The 20,609-nt window shown below is 38.5% G+C and overlaps 9 protein-coding genes across 11 annotated transcripts in view; all 9 read left to right on the top strand.

Moving 5' to 3' along the window:
- Positions 1 to 195, top strand: part of LOC104748166 (ribosomal RNA small subunit methyltransferase B-like) — a 2,706-nt gene extending 2,511 nt beyond the window's left edge. The window contains exon 11 of the mRNA XM_010469847.2: positions 37 to 195. Coding sequence (XP_010468149.1) covers positions 37 to 195 — 159 coding nt within the window. The remainder of the gene's footprint in view (positions 1 to 36) is intronic.
- On the top strand, positions 467 to 3,568 carry LOC104745557 (F-box/kelch-repeat protein At2g44630-like). The gene is made up of 6 exons (XM_010466827.2): positions 467 to 862; positions 1,388 to 1,461; positions 1,541 to 1,594; positions 1,684 to 1,745; positions 1,826 to 1,868; positions 2,067 to 3,568. The coding sequence occupies exons 1-6, from the start codon at positions 739 to 741 to the stop codon at positions 2,919 to 2,921; spliced, it is 1,212 nt and encodes a 403-aa protein (XP_010465129.1). The 5' UTR covers positions 467 to 738; the 3' UTR covers positions 2,922 to 3,568.
- Positions 3,839 to 6,836, top strand: LOC104745556 (geranylgeranyl transferase type-2 subunit alpha 2-like). The gene is made up of 8 exons (XM_010466825.2): positions 3,839 to 3,988; positions 4,060 to 4,225; positions 4,320 to 4,480; positions 4,571 to 4,675; positions 4,913 to 5,677; positions 5,765 to 5,945; positions 6,090 to 6,261; positions 6,339 to 6,836. The coding sequence occupies exons 1-8, from the start codon at positions 3,873 to 3,875 to the stop codon at positions 6,710 to 6,712; spliced, it is 2,040 nt and encodes a 679-aa protein (XP_010465127.1). The 5' UTR covers positions 3,839 to 3,872; the 3' UTR covers positions 6,713 to 6,836.
- LOC104745555 lies at positions 8,372 to 8,971 on the top strand. The gene has a single exon (XM_010466824.2). It carries the CDS (start codon positions 8,518 to 8,520, stop codon positions 8,833 to 8,835), a length of 318 nt encoding a protein of 105 aa, XP_010465126.1. The 5' UTR covers positions 8,372 to 8,517; the 3' UTR covers positions 8,836 to 8,971.
- Positions 9,982 to 13,007, top strand: LOC104745551 (meiotic recombination protein SPO11-1-like). Of its 3 annotated transcripts, none has more exons than XM_010466818.2 (15): positions 9,982 to 10,146; positions 10,276 to 10,375; positions 10,502 to 10,575; positions 10,671 to 10,772; positions 10,911 to 10,984; positions 11,078 to 11,094; positions 11,184 to 11,253; positions 11,329 to 11,365; positions 11,477 to 11,524; positions 11,623 to 11,815; positions 11,912 to 12,017; positions 12,159 to 12,279; positions 12,373 to 12,436; positions 12,525 to 12,672; positions 12,902 to 13,007. In XM_010466818.2, exons 1-14 carry the CDS (start codon positions 10,092 to 10,094, stop codon positions 12,652 to 12,654), a joined length of 1,191 nt encoding a protein of 396 aa, XP_010465120.1. In that variant the 5' UTR covers positions 9,982 to 10,091; the 3' UTR covers positions 12,655 to 12,672; positions 12,902 to 13,007. The 3 variants fall into 3 exon arrangements, with proteins under 3 accessions (XP_010465120.1, XP_019092203.1, XP_010465121.1); XM_010466819.2 differs by having other exon boundaries at positions 9,985 to 10,146; positions 11,623 to 11,681; positions 11,784 to 11,815; positions 12,525 to 13,007; XM_019236658.1 differs by having other exon boundaries at positions 12,525 to 13,007.
- Positions 12,926 to 14,395, top strand: LOC104745552 (pentatricopeptide repeat-containing protein At3g13160, mitochondrial-like). The gene has a single exon (XM_010466820.1). It carries the CDS (start codon positions 13,044 to 13,046, stop codon positions 14,229 to 14,231), a length of 1,188 nt encoding a protein of 395 aa, XP_010465122.1. The 5' UTR covers positions 12,926 to 13,043; the 3' UTR covers positions 14,232 to 14,395.
- Positions 14,467 to 16,429, top strand: LOC104745553 (pentatricopeptide repeat-containing protein At3g13150-like). The gene has a single exon (XM_010466822.1). The coding sequence runs from the start codon at positions 14,591 to 14,593 to the stop codon at positions 16,181 to 16,183; it is 1,593 nt and encodes a 530-aa protein (XP_010465124.1). The 5' UTR covers positions 14,467 to 14,590; the 3' UTR covers positions 16,184 to 16,429.
- Positions 16,632 to 18,036, top strand: LOC104745554. Its single transcript, XM_010466823.1, has 3 exons — positions 16,632 to 17,059; positions 17,465 to 17,616; positions 17,801 to 18,036. The coding sequence occupies exons 1-3, from the start codon at positions 16,691 to 16,693 to the stop codon at positions 17,817 to 17,819; spliced, it is 540 nt and encodes a 179-aa protein (XP_010465125.1). The 5' UTR covers positions 16,632 to 16,690; the 3' UTR covers positions 17,820 to 18,036.
- LOC104745549 lies at positions 18,667 to 19,783 on the top strand. Its single transcript, XM_010466815.2, has 3 exons — positions 18,667 to 18,922; positions 19,014 to 19,089; positions 19,178 to 19,783. Exons 1-3 carry the CDS (start codon positions 18,896 to 18,898, stop codon positions 19,609 to 19,611), a joined length of 537 nt encoding a protein of 178 aa, XP_010465117.1. The 5' UTR covers positions 18,667 to 18,895; the 3' UTR covers positions 19,612 to 19,783.

The raw sequence follows: 20,609 nt of genomic DNA, 5'->3' as shown, positions 1-20,609 counted from the left end.
ACTATCCCGGTTTTGGATATCGTTAAACCGGGTCAGGAGATAGTGATTCCTAATGAAGGAATGCCCATCTCTAAAGAACATTCCAAGAGAGGAGATTTAAGAATCAACTTTGAGATAGGTTTTCCCTCGAGGCTAACATTGGAACAGAAGACAGATCTCAAGAGAGTTCTTGGTGGAAGTGGTATTGGCAACTAATTCAAGATAATCTTGAATTCAAATGTCAATTCAGTGTGTACATATACAGAATTGATCGTTTTTTTATTTTCAGTTTTGATCTCATTTCTTGATGGCGAAATTAGTAACAGAATTGATTTTTTTTTTAAACGCTCTCGATGATGTAATCCAATTTATCCTGATATTTAATTTAAAATATTCTAGTAACCTTTGGTTTGTACCTTTTTTTTTTTTTTTTTTTTTTACTTTTGTTTTCTTAAAATTAAATTTTATAGTAATTGACAAAGTCAGAGAAACCGGTTTAATCCGGTTCAGTGTGTATAGGGTAATGTTTGATGGTGTTTTCTGAATAAATTATACCATTAGAAAGAAAAAAAATTGACGCTTTGTAAATAGCCTTCCCTCCAACGGCCAATATAAAGGGAACACCGCCACAGAGCCAAGGCTCTCTCAGTCTCGAGAACTAACGAAAGATTCCCCCCAAAGATCACAAGAACTAACAGAATCTTCCACAAAAAGCTACAGTTACTGAAGAATCTCATCAATCGCTTACTCGGAGTAGCCATGGCGAAGCAAAAGTTGATCGTCGGATCTTTGGCGAGCTTCACGTCGAAGAGAACCGGAGCGTTCTTTCAGGGAACGGTTTACTTTTACCGTCAAGAGGATGCTAGTTTCGGGATCGATTGTGGTAAGTTCTTTGACTTACTCTGCGATTACGGAGAACGGAGTTGTGTTTTTTCTCGGGAAAATTTTTGTTTTCTTGAGAAAATTTTTGTTTTTTCTCGGGAAAATTTGGAGGCGAACTGAGTTGCTTGTCCAAGAAGATTGAAAATATCGTTGTTTTGTTAGAGTATTTATGTTTCTATATGAGCGAAACTGTTTATTTATGGAAGGTTTCTTTGTGTTCGTGCGATGGATTTTGGATTTTCTCGGGAAAATGTTGGTTTCTCGGGAAAAAGTTTTGGTTTCTTGATGCGATTTCAGTTGAAGAAACTGTTGTTTATGAGTTTGAGTCTTAATTCTCGGGAAAAATAGTGATTTGTGATTTTGTCTACCAAAAGCCTTAATTCTTCGATTAATAACTCTCTGTTCGTGGTCTCCGGTGAATCTGAGTGTTTTCTTTGGCCTGAATTCTATATTTTTTTTTTCATCTCAAGCTCTTCTTGTTATGTGAATGCAAGTGTAATGGGTTCTCGCCTCTGTTATTGTGCAGTATTGCGTGCGGATGTGTCTGGACGTCCTGGTTTTGTTGAAGGCTGTTACCAATTTCTTACGAGTGACATTGAGGTTGGTAAATATGGATTTAATGTTCTTATATATCATCTAAAGTTCATGGTCAATGAAATAGTTTCTTTTCATAAACCAGGACCTGAGGGTTGTTCCCTTTGAGCCAAATTCTACCATCAACGACACTGAAGATGTAAGACTAAAACCTAGAATTGTGAGGTTCTTATGCATGCAAAAGAGATTTACATGTGGCAAACGCTTTTCTTTGTGTTTTGTTCTCAGGATGATCAGAAAAATAAATCCGGTGATGCATTATCATCATCCACTGTAACTTCAACTTCAAAGTACGGTTTCATTACCTACTAATATGATACATCATGTCTTCTCAGTTGGTCAATTCTTACATGGTTTTCTGTTTTTATAGATGTGTGACGAGTGATGGAACGTATCACTGCATCAATGCTGAGGTGAGTCTAATGGCCCGAGAACTGTATTTCAGATAGATATGTCTCTGATACTACTGGTTCGTTAGAATTCATATTAATTATGGTCCCCTAACTATGATTTCGTAAAACTCCAGTAATTTTTAGGTGGTGTTATTTGAGCTTGTTTTAGTTATATCATATACCGTATATGATACATCGTTATTTCATTGACTCTTGCAGATTCTTCAGAAGCTTACTGATTATATGTTCTTGGAGAAGCTTCTTCGTTCTGAGAGCAAAGACGATGCTTTAGTAGCATTTCAGATCGTTTTCCTTCGTCTCTCGAGTGTTATAGACCGCCTTCCAGCTCCCAAGATCAAGACCGGTCTCATAGAAGCAGCCGCTGAAACCTCCTTTCTTCAGATGCCACCTGATATCACTTTACAGATCCTCGCCAGAATACCGAAATACCATTACCCTATCGTCTCTTGTGTCGCAAAGGATTTACATAATCTTCTTAAGTCGCGTGAGTTACACAATGTCAGGCGTCAGTTAGACAAAGAATACATTTTCCTCTGTTTTACTATTGCACCAACTGTGAGTGGAAACTCTACCAAAGCCTGGTTTACTCTGCGCAAGCACAATGATAAGTCGACTAAAGATGTATTCGTCCCAGCATTTGGTCTACCTACTGATGAAGGATTGTCATTTGGAAATATATTTGCACTTGGTTCAGATATTGTGTTGGTTGAGAAAAAAAAGATTAGGGTCTTGATATATGACAGCCGGTCTTCAACTCTTCGCCAAACTCCTAACATTCCGGTGGACCTAAACTACCGAAACTCGGGGCTAGTAGGCCACAAGCTGTACGTTTTTGGAACCCCATCAACAGCTCAATGTATGAGTGAACGCTATAAGGTTCAACTGATCACGTTCGACTTTAAGTCCCAAACATGGGATAGGCCATACCCAACAAAAATGAGGCAGTCATATTCGACTGCAACAGTGGATAAGAACATCTACTTGATCAGAGGACTGGATAGTGTATACTACCACACTAGAGAAGGTACTTGCTTTCCTTTTGATTTGCCTTAGAGAGAGGATAATATGAAATTGCATACTGGAATGTGTGTGATTGAAAACACATTATATTGTTACGACGTTCATCACGGGGTGTGTTGGTATGACACAAAGATTAAGAAGTGGATAGAGGTTTCTGGGATGACACTCAATAAAGTTAGATACTTCTGCGGAGAGTTGGCGCTTGGGAAGTCTGTTGATGACACTGCAATGAAGGAATACTATGGAAAGTTGGCGCTTTTGTGGACAAAGAGGGATGATGCTCGTGATGACACAGTGGAGGTTTGGTGTACCATGATCGCTCTAGAAAGGACTGAAACAGAGATTCATGGAGAAGTGGAGCAGTTTAAACGTTTGGGGACTCTACCTAGGTTGTATGATTTGGCTCATTGTGTCTCAGTTATGATATAGTTAATATCATGATTGAAAGAGAGATTCATGGAGAAGTGGACTAGTTTAAATGGTATTCGTTGGCTCGTTGACATTGTGTCTCAGTTTTTGGTTACTTGATATCATGACATGAATGTGTTTCATGTTGTTTGAATACTTTTTTCATTCCCTTGGTTATTTTCTAGCTTTACTGATTGTTGTAATTGTAAAAAAGTCTTTTCTTTTTTTACCTCTGTTTGTTGCGGCTATTGGACAATTTGAATGTCATAATCTGAATTTGGATGCATATCATGATGCTGTAGAATCATTTTCCAAAAAAAATTCTTGCTGTTGTAGAATCATTTTCCAAAGCAAAGCTACTAACACTCTTTCCAAAACAGACGACCACACTCTTTGTTCTGTTCCAAGAAACCCGGTTCGTACTATTCAATTGAACCGGTGTCGCAATTTTTGATTAAACTCGGTTTACTCAGACCGGTTCCTTTTATCACATATATATATATATAGTTGTTTTTAGGTTCCCGATGAAGTGAGTGGGAACCCAAAACTAGAAGACGACACCCAAATCGGAGCAGAATGCACGGTCGTCCGAGGAAGGCGGCTTCGAAGCCAGCAGAGGAAGCATCAAAAGACGACACCCTTAAGCTTCGGTCGCTCCAGTCCCAGTTCATGTCCAACCACCATCAAAAGATGTACGTACAGTCTTCTTCTTCTCTGTCCTTTCTCTCAATCAATCAATCATATGTTTTTGGTTTTATACTAGTTACACGCAGGAAGCAATTCAATTAAGCGCGAAACTTCTAGAAAACAATCCGGAGGCCTACACGGCTTGGAACTATCGGAAGCTCGCCGTCGAGGATAACCTTTCTCGAATCGACGACTCTGATCCAAGCTTGGTCAACTCAATTCTCAATGAAGAACTTGAAGTCGTGAGTGGAAAGTTTACTCATTAATTGCTGTGTTGCTTCACATCCAATTCATGTCTCATCGAGAATTGCCTGTGATATATCTTCGTGAATTCAGGTAGCAAAAACCCTCCGGAAAAATCTCAAGTCCTATGGGGCTTGGTATCATCGAAAGTGGGTTTTGAGTAAAGGGCATTCCTCCTTTGAAAAAGAACTGCAACTTTTGAATAATTATCAAACGCTCGATCTCAGGAACTTTCACGCTTGGAACTATCGCAGGTGAGATGAGATTTTTAGGGAATTGCTTCACATTGTCAATCAGATTTTGCATATTTCATATCTCGTCGTCGACTTGTTCCTTTTTTCCAGCTTTGTTGTGGAGCTAACCAAGACGTCAGAACAGGATGAGTTGCAGTATACAACTGATATGATTAATGATAGTTTCAGCAATTATTCTGCGTGGCACAATCGTAGGTATGTATATTTAAAGTTGGCATGTGTGGACTTTTATGATTGATGGTCAGATACATATGATTTGTTTATCAACCATATCAAGTTTACATTTTTTTTTTTGTTTGTTTGGTTGGTAAATACCACCAGAATTTATCTAGTATTAATAGAACTAAAGGTTTTGTTACACTATACCTTCTTGATCCAGTAATTTTTATCCACAGTAACAATCTTTTTTTATTCATTATAATAATTCTGCAGTCTACTTCTTTCAAGTTTAGTCGCAAAAATGGCTGATGGATTTATGCCAAAGGAAACGATTCGTCGTGAATTTGATTATGTTCATAATGCTATTTTTACGGACGAAGGTGACCAAAGTGCTTGGTTTTATTATCTTTGGCTTCTTGACCAGACTGTTAAATTGGAGACTCCTCTTCGCACTTCCTCGTGGCCTTCAAATGGTTCCATTATCATTCTATCTGGACCTGGCTGCTTCACTGGCTCTTCTTCTAAGTTCACTACTTTCTGCTCCGAGTCTGGTTCCTTTCCACTGATTCTTTACTTTGACCAAGCCGTCAGTGGAGTAAACTCGTCTACTGTTACTGTTGATTCTGAACTAAAAGGACATGAGGACCTTGTTTGGGAACCCGTTTCAGATAATAACTCTCAAGTGTTTTCTTGTGTATGGGTTGCTCGTCTGGAATTTGACAGTACAGAACCTTGCTCTCGCACGGAAAACAAAGTGAAGGTCAGCCTTGGGAAGTCTCCAGGAATTGTTTCTTCCAGGGGATGTAACATCAGCACTCCTTATGAGTTTATATTTACAGTGCACATTCATGACACTGTCGGAGTGTCACAAGAAGGCATTGTTTCATGGACGGGGGGTGGTTTTGACAATTGGGATGCACAGTCGAAGGATTTGAATTCTCTTATCTCCTTGAATCATTTAAATGCTGATACGGGTTTTGAGTGGCGTAAGAAAACTATAAAGATGGAGATTGAATGTTTTCGTGATTTGCCTGACAGGTAAAGATAATCATGTAAACTTTATTGATTTAATGGAAAAGAGAAGTTGTAGTCTTGACCTTCTGAGTTCTTCTTTCCCTTTTGTAGCAAATTTGGAAAGCTCATTCTTGCAAGGCTTTTAATGGCTGAGGAAACTCTGATATCGGATGATGCTGGTAAGGGTATCCATTATAAAGAAATCCTCCAGCTGTATAACGATTTGATGGCCCTTGATTCTTCGCATGACCAGTACTACAAGGATGAGCTCAGTGTAGCTCTTCTCCACAAGGTACTTACTACTTAGTCTTCCTTTTAGCTGTGAATCTCATGTTGAGTTTCTGCTCTTAGTTTTTTTTCGGATTTGAATGAGTTTTTCAATGTTTGTAAAGATGCCTATTATTTATTAGTCATAAAGAGAAATGTTGATGCACAGGTGACTTCAAGCACCGAATCCCTGTCCAGACACCTCTTTCGGTACAGGAATATGAACAATATTGTATGTCTAAGGCTCAATAACTTAACACTATCTCGGATGGCCGCTGTCGAGAAGTTGCTATTTGTCCAAATGTTAGATCTCAGTCACAATGAGCTTCATTCAGCTGATGGTATGTAGTGTTTTTCTAACGCTTTGAGTCTTTAATATCAATTGTTGCATCTGTGTGATTAAATATGGGTCCTGCAGGATTGGAGACGATGCAGCTTCTCTGTTGCCTAAATTTGAGTCACAATAGAATCAGGAGCTTTTCAGCGCTTGGCTCTCTAAGACTTCTGAAGCAGCTTAGTGTGTTGGATGTTTCACATAACAACATTGCTGGCAAGCACCCAGTGGACACAACAAGGTACCTTTGCTCTTCTCCGCTCTCTAATTCGGATGAAACTGGAAGAGAGGTGCCTAGTAAATACTGGGATGCGTATTTGGTGCTTGGGGATTTAATGAAACTGAAGCAGTTAGATATAAGAGGCAACGACCTAATTGCAGGGGAAGAGTTCAGCTCCTTAGTCCGCCAGGTTGTGCCAAAGCTTGTATGGCTCGATGGCCACAAACTTGCAAGTTAAATTTAGGCCAGTTCTTTTTTACTTAAATCTTTTGTTTTTGGTTTAGACCTGACTAAATATATTAAATTATAGAACTCGTGTGGTTAAGTTTGATCTAAAGTAGTCCGGGTTTGATTTGGTTTGACTTGACAAGCAAGTTGCAAACACCTTAAAAAAAGAAAACACAAATTCATATCGGAAGTATCGAATCTTTTGCCCTCCTTGTGTTTGAGATGCCCAATATCATCAACCTCATGGATTAACATTAATAACAATATTGTATGTCAACGGCCGAATAACTCATGACTATCATCTCGGATAGTTGATGTTTATCTAAATGGTAGATCTCAGATTCTCAGTCACAATGAGCTTCATTCAGCTGAACCTGCTGAAGGCAAGTTGTTGAAAATGTGCTTTTTTCTCATGCTCTGAGCCTTCAATATCAGTTGCTGCATCTGTGAGATTATATATGGTGTGTATGGGTCATAGGATTGGAGGCAATGCAGCCTATCTGTTGTCTATATCTGAATCACAACAGGCATTGATTATGTATTATACACTAGAAAAATATTTCTAATATTTTACTGGCTTTCCTGTGCTACAGGTTCCACACGAGCTATCGTTACATATGGAGGAATATGTCCGCATCAAAACAGGCTTGCGGGTGTTATAATATAACCCTAAATTGCCACTTGTTGGCAATTTTCCTTAATCCTCGTTTCTTCTAGCTCCACACTTCAGCTTTTTTTGGCTTATAAGTTTCAAAATTGATAATTGGAACAGACCGTGGTGCAAGCTGGTTTACTCAAGGAAGGCTTCTGTTCTGTTCAGGATGAGAGTGCAGGTCAGTTTTAGTTTTGTAATTATTTGGTCTGCTCCTCTTCAAAAATTGTTCATGTGTAAACAGATTTAAGTTTTTCACAAATCCTCTAGTTCTTTTGGTCTGCTCCTTTTTGTAATCTATCCACGTCTGGTACTGCAGGACTAATAGTCTCAGTTGTGAAACCTCAGCCAGGCGAGAGGATATTGGATGCATGTGCTGCTCCTGAAGGAAAGACCCTATTCATGGCATCTTGCTTAAAAGGCTAAGGTAATATTACAAAGGCTTGAGGTCCTTATATCTTACTCTTCATTTTCCTAAATCATCTATTTTGAAAAACTTTCTTGCTATACTTGACTGGTTCCGTCCTCTAACTGGCAATCATGTAACTGATAGATTTGTTACATGATTGATCATATAACTGATAAGATTTGTTACAATCATCTTTGTAATAAAAAAGAGTTGTCAAATATTCCCTTTTTATAACATCCCCAAAGTATTCTCAGAATACTTTTCTGTAAGAAAAAGAAAAAAGACAAATCGGGCTATAAAGGCCCATAAAATTGTTTGACAGGCCTAAATATAAAAGTTGATATAAAATCAATCATGCAAAACGGACAAAAGTTAATCTCTCTCTTATCACTATTATTATCTTTGTACGATTTACTATTTGTGTCAGAAAATGTTATATTCTTTGACTTTTACGTAATGTTGTTCATACTGAACCAAAAATAACTTTTAACTCTTGTATACATCTCTAGATTTTAAAGCAGAACAGTAGCATGATTTTTCAAACGCGTTTTCAAAAAAACAAAATAACTTCAGATTTTGACGTTTTCCTTGTCAGCAAAGAATCTTTCCTATTTCTTTACGTATAGACACTTTAAAAGAGGAGAGAGAGAGAGAGTTAGCATTATCTCTTGGATATCTCTATCTCTCTTCACTCTAGCTATCTTTCTCGTGATAACAACACAAGCGTAACAGAGATCTTGGTCGGTGATCGGAGATGGAGTTCCGGGAGAAGCTTCTGAAGTTCAAGTTCCACATCGTCTTGGCTTTCGTTATATCTCTCCTCACCGTGGCTCTCGTCACTTATTCCCCTGGTTTCCTCACTGTATTATCTTACTTCTGGCCACTATTTGTCTCGACAGCTCTCTTTCTCGCCGCCATTTTCTTCTTCGCACGCACCTCCGACCTTCCGTCTTCATCTACCATCCCCGGCGAAGGCGCCGGCTTAAAGGTGGCGACGGAAGGGATTCTTGACTATGTCGTCGGCGGACAACACGAAGAAACTCTCTTTGGTAGTTTCACCAACCTCGACTAAGATCTCTAGCTCTCTCTGTTTTTTAAATTTCTCAAGTACTTTCGTTAGTTTTTTTTTCTTACTAATACTAGAGTAATATTTACAAATGTAATATTATTAGTTCACGGGGAATAAGAATAAATCTTGCTTTATGCTATTTTTTGAAAAAAGAAAGATTAATATGTGAGGTGCGAGGCTTATTTTTAGGTATCTCTCATTTATTTTCTACGTTACATTTTACATTTCATTGACATGATTTAGTAATCAGATTTAGTTTCAAAATAATTCAAAATTTTCTGATATTTGAAAATGCTGAACGACGTTAAAATCCGTGCCTTAACTTTTTTTTTTTTTACTATATTTCCTAATGAAAAATACAACCCACCGACGCGACAGCTTTCCATTTGTTTACTAATATAACGGAAGAAAACAATTTAAATGTTATCACTGTTTGTATTATAGTCAGAAATACAGGATGAGTCCTTTATTTTTTTTTTTTAAAATACGTATCTGATGATCATTAATACGTTTTCAGATAAAATATATGAAAGTAGTATATTCTTACTTGTTAGATTCTATAAATATTAATTAGGTGAGGGGCTATCAAAGAGAAGAAAAAGATCAAATAATTGAATAGCTATCATATAGTAGATTCGAACATGTTGGTACGTTCCTCACGTGCTCGAGCATGTAGCTCACTCACGAACAAATCTCGACCACTGGACCTAATTCTAAATTATCCAAGCTATCTCCAATACTACCGTATGAATTAAAATATGGTTCATAGGACAGGAGGGTGGAGGGACTACTAGGGAGTATATTGGCAGGCATCACTAGCTAGGCTCATTATCAAACATATAAAGGTAGCTATCCAAGTCCGATATTTTTCTGTTTCTTTCATCGATCCATACTCGCAAAATAACTATGGCTGGTTCAATATCCATTTATTTTGTGTTGTTTCTTCTTCTTCTTCCGCATAATCTCACCACGGTCATATATATACGTTGCCTAGATTAGTGAATAGTAATTACCCATGCGTTTCAAAAATAAATAAAAAAACGCAATAACCATGAGGTTCAGACATAACGCATTATAACGCCCAACGTCACGGAGTATTTTTTATTTTAGACAGAAGAAACAAAACGACACGCATTGTTTTGATTTTAAGGTTATAACGGCAAGCTTTTCGTTTTCGCACACCCTCCCACACTTCTCCCGTCTAAATCGTCGCCGATTTGGCATTTATCGGGTTTGAAAAGAAATTAGAGACGAAAGAGATGGAGGGAAAAATTTCGAGTTCAGAAGATACTAATTTGCTTCAAAGGATCAAAGGTAACCCCAAAATAAAAAAAAAATCCCCAGAACTCCGAATCGTACTCTAGATTGAATTCTCTCGCTGGTTGATGATTTCGCTGACTCTTCCTTTGTTTTGTTCATCACCATGATTTGAAATTTGAGCAGAATTTACTCGATCGGTCGTTGAAGATCTTGCCGAGGGAAGATCTCCGAAAATTTCAATCAATCGATTTAGGAACTATTGCATGAATCCTGAATCGGACTGGTTTGTCTCTATCTTTCAATTTCTCTCTTGAATTGTTATATATGGAGAGAAGACGGTGTTTCTTAGCCCTTAGGACTTGGATTATGAGTCTGGACTGATTCATCGATTTTTATGTTGCCTTTATAGCTTTTGCAGCTCTGATAAACCAAAGGGTCAGGACATTCTTACTCTTAAGAGGGAACCTCAAACCTACAGAATCGGTGAGAGTCAGGTTTCACAATTCCAGCTGTGTGTGTGTGTGTGTTATCTCTTGGTTTAGATAGTATCATTACAGTATGCAATTTCCACCTTTCAGATATGTTGCTAAGAGTAATGTTGATATTCCAACAACTTCTTCAAGAAAATAGACATGCATCCAAAAGAGATATCTACTACATGCACCCTTCAGCATTCAAAGGTATTTATTTAGTTATGGATGTATCTGGTGATCTCTTCTATTGATAAATTCAACTTCACATTTAGTATGCTTAACTAATGAGTTTGCGTCACTATTGTTGTCTTTTTGGCGTTACTGTTTTTGTCTGCTTCTTTATAGCTCAATCAGTTGTGGACCGTGCTATTGGTGATATATGCATCCTTTTTCAGTGTAGTCGGTACAACTTGAATGTGGTTAGTACTTGAATACCTTCACTTTCAGTTTTTTTCCTTATAAAGAATTATAATCCTCGTTTTTGAGTCTGTGATTCGTGTGATGTTTTGCAGGTTTCTGTTGGAAACGGGTGGGTACTCAGTTGGTAACAATTACACTGCTTCTATCTTGGGAATGTCACTAGTTTAGGATCCAACTCATCGTTCGTTTGTGTTGTAGGTTGGTGATGGGCTGGTTAAAATTTAGGGAAGCTGGAAGGAAGTTTGATTGTTTAAACAGCTTGAATACTGTAAGATTGGAACTTGAGATTTATTTTTTATGTTGGCATCAGGAAGTGTAACTCTGGAATATGACTTAATTTCAGGCATTTCCCGTTCCTGTTCTTGTAGAGGAAGTCGAAGGTATCTTATATCTGCAATGATTTTATGACTCTCCATAGAAGTCAAATCCCTATTTAAGCTGACAACATTTGTGTTAGGAATGATATTTGGATGTCATCTTCATGCTTGCAGATATTGTTAGCCTAGCAGAGTACATACTGGTGGTGGAAAAAGAAACAGGTAGACTCCTCTATTTATGTTGTAACCAGGATGATGCTTTTTTTTCTTCATTTCACCAACTGATCGATCACTTCATCCATTCTACTGTTTATATATAGTATTCCAGCGTTTAGCAAATGATATGTTTTGCAAGATGAACCGCTGCATCGTTATCACAGTAAGCACTGCAGTTGATTTGTTCTTTCTGATTTCAGTTTTGACTAGTTTTGCTTTCCTTTCTTCCAATTTTTTCGGTAAAGGTATGATTGTTTTTTGGCAGGGAAGAGGCTATCCTGATGTCTCAACAAGAAGGTATATAACTTAATCCCAGGTTCTTGGATTACTACCGTATCAGACATGATCTTCTATTGAGGAAATATACTAGTGAATAACACAGATTATCTCCAGGTTCTTGCGACTCCTCATTGAGAAGTTGCAACTACCTGTGCATTGTCTAGTCGATTGTGATCCATATGGCTTTGAGATCCTAGCCACATACCGTTTTGGCTCCATGGTTAGATTCTGTTACAGAATATTAGATGATTGAACTCGAATTTTTTTACCGCTTGCATTGTTTGGTTGTAATGATCTATATGGCATTGACCCACATCATTTTGAACCATTTTCCTTGTGTCGCTTGTTTTCTTTCTGTAAGCAAATGGCCTATGATATTGAATCATTACGAGCACCAGATATGAAATGGTTGGGAGCTTTTCCTTCAGACTCTGAGATATATAATGTACCCAAACAGTGCCTTTTGCCTTTGACAGAAGAAGGTAAGAGCATTAAACCACCTTATCGTTTTAATCTTTGTATTTTTCATTTTTTCATTGGTTACGTTTATGAGATCGGACTATTTTCACTGACAGATAAGAAAAGAACTGAGGCACTGTTGCTTAGATGCTACCTGAAACGTGAACTGCCACAATGGAGGTATCAACAAACTTCCTTGTCTTTGTGTATTTACATTTCATTCAGAGTACAAAAACTAGTCTTGATCAAAACGATTTTTTTGTCTAAGATTGGAACTTGAAACGATGCTGGAAAGAGGAGTGAAGTTTGAGATCGAAGCACTCTCAGTTCACTCACTGTCTTTTTTGTCAGAGGTTTATATTCCTTCCAAGATTCGTCGTGACTTAAATTCGCCTTGAGCTAGTCTCCAACTCAAGGTATGCTCGTTGTTCTTATGACTCTTTCAAAGCTTTTCTTAGTGACAAACACCAAATGCAGTCGGGATCGGATAGGTACATGGACAAATGAACATAAAATTTAATGGAAAACTACAAGTTATGAAAATTCACAGTTTTATACTTTTTAATGATACAAAGTAATCCCATCCCCAAAGAATATGAGTCAATTGTCATTTAAAAACACTATTTCGGTTGCTTTGTAATACAGAAGTAAGGGTTCATTTATCTTCTAAACATTTCCAAACCTAATTCGAAGTATTAAAGTACCCCTGCCCTGACTAAAAACCTCAGAGCACTCCGATCCAAAAAAAAAAGAAAAGAGAAAAAAACCTTGCACACAGCTAAAAACGATGTCGTCGCTCTCCCGCTTTCTCCTCCGTAGCACCTTCAGCTTCAGCACTCCCACAAACCGCCGCTTTTTCTCCGCCGTTACCGCAGCTGCAACAACAACCTCGCCACCCAAACCTTCATCCCTCATCACTCTCGTAAATGACGAACGTGACCCCAAATTCATCACGGAGAAGTTCAAGAAGGCTTGCGAAGTAGAGTGGTTCCGGAAGAATATAGCCGTCTATGAGAGAACCGTTCGCCGTCTCGCCGCAGCCAAGAAGTTTGAGTGGATCGAGGAGATCCTGGAGGAGCAAAACAAGTACCCAAACATGTCAAAGGAAGGATTCGTGGCCAGGATTATCAATCTCTATGGACGAGTTGGTATGTTTGAGAATGCGCAGAAGGTGTTCGACGAAATGCCTGAGAGAAACTGTAAGGGAACAGTGTTGTCATTCAACGCTTTGCTTAATGCGTGTGTGAACTCTAAGAAGTTCGATTTGGTTGAAGAACTCTTCAAGGAGTTGCCTGGTAAGCTCTCGATTGAACCAGATGTTGCATCTTACAATACTTTGATCAAAGGATTGTGTGGAAAAGGTTCCTTTACTGAAGCTGTTGCTTTGATTGATGAGATTGAGAACAAGGGATTGAAACCTGATCATATCACCTTCAACATACTATTACATGAGTCGTATACAAAAGGGAAGATCCAGGAGGGAGAAAAGATATGGGCTAGAATGGGAGAGAAGAAGGTTAGGAGAGACGTCCGTAGTTACAATGCTCGGTTGTTAGGATTAGCCACAGAGATGAAATCAGATGAGATGGTTAATCTATTTGACGAACTTAAGGTTAATGGGATTAAACCCGATGTTTTCACATACACTGCCATGATTAAAGGAAGCGTCGGTGAAGGAAAACTTGATGAAGCCATAACGTGGTACAAGGAGATTGAGAAGAATGGTCTGCGTCCGATGAAATTCATCTTTACCTCACTACTTCCCGCAATGTGCAAGGCGGGAGATTTAGAGTCTGCTTATGAGCTCTGCAAGGAGATATTCAGTAAGCGTTTACTTGTCGATGGAGCCATCTTGCAGGAGGTAGTTGATGAATTGGTGAAAGGGTCTAAGCAAGATGAAGCTGAAGAGATCGTCGAGCTTGCAAAGACGAATGACTATTTGCAGTGCAAGCTACGTCTCTCTTCCGAAGAGTAGTGTTCGTTCATTGGCTTTTTAGTGTGTCTTATTAGTCCATGTTTCCTCTCTTTAGTGTCTTGTTTCAAACTGCGACTTGCGAGTGAGGTGATTGAATAACAGAACTATCTGTAGCTTTGTCGTTTTTGTTTGTGTGGCCTTTAAAAGTTGAAAATTTTTCCCTTTTTATTTTTCTGATTCGAAAAATGGCATGCAGTTAATGGTTTAAAAGTTAAAACGCTGCGTAGTCAAGAAAAACGGCACGCTGTTCTCTTATGTTAAATTAAGAGGTTTTAACTAAGAAGACCTAGACGGAGCCAAAACCCTAAACCCTCTCCTCAGTCCTCACTCACACTCACATTCGCGATCTGCAAAAAGCTATGAGCAAGGTGGGCTCATCGCTGTACAGTCGTCTCCATGGGATCTTCAAAGGGTCTGCAATCGCCACCGCTAAGTCCACAAAACCTAAACGCCAAACCAAACCCAGTAAATTCCCTAGTAAATTGAAGGCACCCACAGCATCTTCCACCGCCGTAGTAGACGGAGTGGAGTCGTCAAACAACGCCAAGGAATTGAAAACTTCGAAATTGACGAAGAAAGTAGAGAAGTTCAAGAAATCATGCGAGTCAGAGAGTTTCCGGCAAGTCCATGGACTCTACAGTGCGTTTATCCGCCGTCTCAGGGAAGCGAAGAAGTTCTCAACGATCGACGAAGTTCTTCAGTACCAGAAGAAGTTCGATGACATCAAGTCTGAAGATTTCGTTATCCGTATGATGCTTTTGTATGGCTACTCAGGAATGGCGGAGCATGCACACAAGTTGTTCGATGAAATGCCTGAGCTAAACTGTGAACGTACTGTCAAGTCGTTCAATACGCTTTTATCGGCTTATGTTAATTCAGGGAAGCTTGATGAGGCCATGAAGGCTTTCAAGGAGTTGCCGGAGAAGCTAGGTATTACCCCTGATTTGGTTACTTATAATACTATGATCAAAGCACTTTGTCGTAAAGGCTCTATGGATAGTATATTAGCCATCTTTGAGGAGCTGGAGAAGAATGGGTTTGAGCCTGACTTGATTACTTTCAACACACTGTTAGAAGAGTTGTATAGGAGGGAGTTGTTTGTTGAAGGAGATAGGATTTGGGATTTGATGAAATCCAAGAATCTTGCTCCTAACATCAGGAGTTATAACTCCAGGGTGAGAGGTCTGACTCGGAACAAGAAGTTCACTGATGCAATTAACTTGATCGATGTTATGAAAACTGAAGGGATCGTCCCAGATGTTCATACATACAATGCTTTCATCACGGCTTACCGCCTTGATAACAACCTCGAGGAGGTTATGAAATGGTACAATGAGATAAAGGAGAAGGGTCTGACTCCTGATACGGTGACTTACTGTTTGTTAATCCCTCTTCTCTGCAAGAAAGGTGATCTAGATAGAGCGGTTGAGATATCTGAAGAGGCCATCAAACACAAGCTTCTGTCTCGCCCCAACATGTACAAACCCGTGGTTGAGCGTTTGATGGGTGCAGGCAAGATCGATAAAGCAACACAGCTAGTGAAGAATGGTAAGTTACAGAGTTACTTTCGGTACCTACCAGACGTGTCTGGTAAGAAGAAGGCCACTTCCAGTCCGGTCTCGTCAAGTCCGGAAACCTCTTCGAGTCCGTTAAGTCCGGAGACCATTCTGTTGTCTTTAAGTCTGGAGACCTCTTCAAGTCCGGACTCCTCGAGCTCGGTCTCTTCAAATCCGGACTCTTCCAGCTCGGTCTCTTCAAATCGGCCGACTTCTTCGAGTGTGGACTCTTCCAGCTCGGACTCGGACTCTTCCAGTCCGTATTCTTCCAGCTCGGGCTCTTCGGGTCTGCACTCTTCCAGCTCGGATTCTTCCAGCTCGTACACTTCCAGCTCGGGCTCTTCGAGTCCCTACTCTTCCAGCTCAGTCTCTTCGTCTGGCTTGTTGGACGATTAAGAGTGGTTGATCAGCGTTTAGCAACTGGAATGCGTGATGATGTTGGCCTCCTATATCTTGTTATCACTTGTTTAGATTTGGTAACCCAGTGGAAGCATGGTTATATTGGTCTCTCTTGTGATTTTGTTTTCAGTTTTTATTTTTCGGAACGTTACTTTCCTTTCTAAATGTTAAAGATTTCTTTCTTTCTTTTGGGCAAAAAATGTTAGAGATTATGTCTTGAATAAAGTTTTAAAATCTTCTTGATGTCTCATTGTTCATACTCTTCTCCAAGGAGATTTGGTATGTCACTATCCTCTTGTGATCATGATGATCATAAATTTGGTTTCTGTGGCTTTGTTTAATTTGCAACACATATTTTATTAACTGTCCTGAGCTTTCTTTGGTTGCTCCTTGTCTTTTTTGAAATGATATGATCATTAAATCTTTGTTATGTCCTGTTCAGAAATTCAGATTCTGTAGAGAGCCACTTATCATCTGCTGCCTATTATTGACAAAAGATTTGAGATGTATAAAGCCTTTTACATCTTCTCTATGGAACTCACTATGGCTATGGAGATTACTGGGTTTCTTGTGAGGATATCGTCTTCTCTGTTATGGTTTCAGATTTATAGGCTGGGAGCTTCTATTATAGACACTTCATTTCCTCGTCAGTCAGATTCAGATTTACGAAATAGCTTCTTAAAACCTCCTCTTCTAGCAAGGCAACGTTCACGTGATCCAGAATTAAGAAATAGCTTCTTAGAGCCCCCTGCTATACCTAAGCCACGTTCACGTTCGGATGAAATCTTGGGAGATTCTGCTGAAGAACCAGCTTTCTACACTCCTCTCCTTGATGGCTGCCAAAGCAATATCACTACGCCCAATATAACACAGGTCTTTCTATTTTCTACCTATTATTTTCTTAAGTAGTTTATGTACTCATTGTAGATGAGATTTTACACTTGTTTGTCTATGTTTTCTGAAATGCATTTGCAATGGGTTTCTAGATGCTTGGTTACTCTGCCAAGATCTCTCGTTAGTGGATGTAAATACCCTTCATAAATATTTTTTTCTGGCTCTTCTTTTGAAACTGCAGTTGATGCAATATAGTGAGAATTGGATGAACCATCTAGAAAATAACTATGGCTTTTGGGTCTTCGTCACTCTAGTCACAGAGAAACAAGAGCCTTATAGCTTTGATAGAACATAATAGTATGCTGCTTCCCTTGTCTCAAGCACTCCTGTAAAACTTACACAGCCATAGCAAGTAGGTTTTCATCCTTTTGTACCCTTTTGTAGGTGGTTAAAAATATCATTCAGCTGGAGATATATACAAAGGATCCCCATCATCTGCTGCAGAAGCCTCTCGAAATAAGTCTCCTTTCTCCAGGTCCTTGGAGGCACTTGATTCAAGTCTCCGTTGATGATATTACATCTATTGACTGTGGCCGGTATTGTACTAAGCCTTTTTTTTTTCTGGTGGATATTATTTGCACACATCTATTAAATAGACATAGAAAGAAGCCTTTTAAGCCTCTTAATTAGTAGTGAAAAATTGCAAGTTTGAACAATCCTACTTTGCAGTATTTGCTCGTCTTAGCTTCTCAGATTTGCCTGGTAGTTTCCAATTCGCAGGAAGATAGCTTATGGCTAGAGGAATCTAAAGGCATTCTTTGATACAGTATAGACTTGAAGAATGCAGATGGGAGTTTTACATAGTGGGGTGACACAATTAAGAACCATTTGCCTTAAATCATCATTGATTCTACTCAGAAACTGTATAGATTTTGGTGTCACATATATGGACTAGGAATGTATATAGCAGCATTCTTTTCTGTACAGGAAAAAATACATTCTTTTGAGGTGTATAATTGGAGGATTAGTACAAAGATCTTCTTTCTTTTAATCCAAATATTTGGTATTCATTGCAATTTTTTAGTTTATGCACAGGGAAGCAAAAGGATTGACAATTTCAGATTATAAAGTATCAACATGATTTGCCAATGGTGAAATACTATTGTAAAATCCTTGAGAAAGAACTACCAGCCATTTTTTTTTACTCAAGTTACCTCCTACACAGGATGATGAGTCCGAGTCTCTGATGTATTATAAAGGGCCTGACGTTAAACGACCAGCAGCCCACATAATGTGGATTGCGAAGTTGCATGGTAGAATTACTAATTATATTAATCTGGCGCAGTTAAAAATAAAATAAAAATGATTTCGTGCAAATTAATTGTTTGACTTTGACCTAAAAAGATACGAAATCTTATCCACGTCTGACTAATTTAATTAGCTTTTTCCTTTTTTGTTTGGGGTTTCGAAGAGGTAATCAAAGTATTGTTCCAAATCCGCTGTTTTTATTTTATTTTGTGGGGGTATCGAAAAGGTAAATGATTTTGTTTTCTCAATCTTATCCTAATCTGGCAATCTCTTAATTAGTTAGCATATATACTATAGAATCCATTTCAAGATTATCCCGATATCAAATGATCTTTTCATTTCCCTTCCTATTGGTCCGTAAATAAACGATTTCGGAATACAGTATCCTTCAAAACGCTATTTTGGGAAATACAATATTCATCTTCGATCAAATATGCAGCATTTGCCTTAACCTATAACAATCTATATAAGTTTCAACCCATTTACCCTCTTTTAATTTAGTTTCAGCTGTTAGACCACCACGCAACCAAAGCAAAAACAAAAAAGAATTCACAAGCTTCATCAATAATGGATTACAATTACTGTGTCGATATGGTTAGCCGAACGATTCTGATTTATTAATCCATTATAATTTTATATGTGTTTTTCTTTTTTTTTTAACGATGTTGTTTAATTTACTCTGTAGAGCTGTGTGATGAAAGTGAACAGAAGCTGCATGCTTTGTACGCAAAAAGTGTCTGAAGTAATGCATTGTCTCTACGGTACGTACGTTTGTTTTTGTTTTGTTTTGTTAGATGATTTGTTTTTTTTGGTGATATTTTTTTTCAAATTTTTCCAATATTGTTACAGCTGTTTACTCAATGGAATTCGTCGGAGACGACAACTCAATAAAACTAAAGGCGAGGGTTAACCCTAGTATATTGATGGCGGTAATGGATCGGTACGGCGAACATGGAAAGATCATCAATCTCCGTTTCGACGGAGAAGTTTTGAATCCCCGCGGCGGCGGTTATTACGGTCATTCAGGCTATTTCCTTCCTGCCATGGCCTCCTCCGGTGGTTATAATCCATATTCGTATCCGCCGTCGTATCCGTGCGCTGGAAACTATGCTCCTTATACGTGTAATCAGCAGCGGCAGACGGATCAGGGACCACGGAACCCGCATACAACACCGCCGGTTTATCCTATGCCGATGCCATCGTCAAGATCGGTTCATAGTTACGCTTACGTAGAACCGCAGTATTATACGGGTTCGTCGGGTGGACTTTGCTCGATCATGTGATGCATGCGATGCGACTCTCTCTCTCGTTTGTCTCAGTGCCGCGTTTTTGGTTTATATTCTTGATCGCTGTTTTTTTTAGCGATTGCGTTTATAGACGTGGATTCTGAACTTTTTTGCGTTTTTGGTTTATATTCCTGATCGCTGTTTTTTTTTAAGCGATTGCGTTTATAGACGTGGAATTCTGAACTTTTTCTTTCATTTGGTTTTAAGAAATAATAACCAAGAGCTATCAAACATATTTATCTTTATATTTTGTTTATTTTTTCTTTAAGTAAAATGAGTAGAGTGTTTCATCATCATATTCATTCGAAATACATATGGTTAGATTTTGCCAATGTTGATGAATTTGTTCTCTCTCGACGCAAAACAAACATGGTACATTGGCCTCATAGATCAATGCAGGCTGGCACCAAATTGAACATACCAGTTCTCTCAAGCCATATTTTCAATTCCTTTTTTTTTCTTGCTTTTTTTTTATCTCTTAAAACTGATTTTTTTCATCACATGAATGAGTGATGGGTCCATGAACCTCCCCGTACACAAACTACCCACAGGGCCCGGTGAGCAAAAGTACTGATTACTTCTTACTTCAAACTTGACCGCTCATTCTCTCATCATTTTGCCTTTTTTCTGATTGTCACCAAAAACTTTTTATTTTTTTAAAAAAGTCTTTAGAGAGAGCAATAAAGAAAGACAAAAGTAGAGAACAATTTTTTTCAATTTTTGAGCTTCGTAGTTCGTACCATAGTTTCTTTTCCTTTTACATACTCGAAAACAATTACATTTTTTTGCTTTTTTTCACTCCACTGTTCCATTTAAACTCAAACAACAGCATCTGTACGCATGATCTTTCCCACAAAATACTGATTTTATCTTAGACTTTAGTCTTGTAACATCCTTACGTCTTTTGTTCTCAGCAATTCACGAATATTGTTTGTTATGGTTTTTTTTTTCTTGGCTTTAGCTTTGAACATTATTGAGCATAGATATGATTGTTG

The sequence above is a fragment of the Camelina sativa genome, chromosome 15 (assembly GCF_000633955.1).
Source record: "Camelina sativa cultivar DH55 chromosome 15, Cs, whole genome shotgun sequence".
Classification (NCBI taxonomy): domain Eukaryota; kingdom Viridiplantae; phylum Streptophyta; class Magnoliopsida; order Brassicales; family Brassicaceae; genus Camelina; species Camelina sativa.
This window is presented reverse-complemented; position numbering and strand designations above follow the sequence as displayed.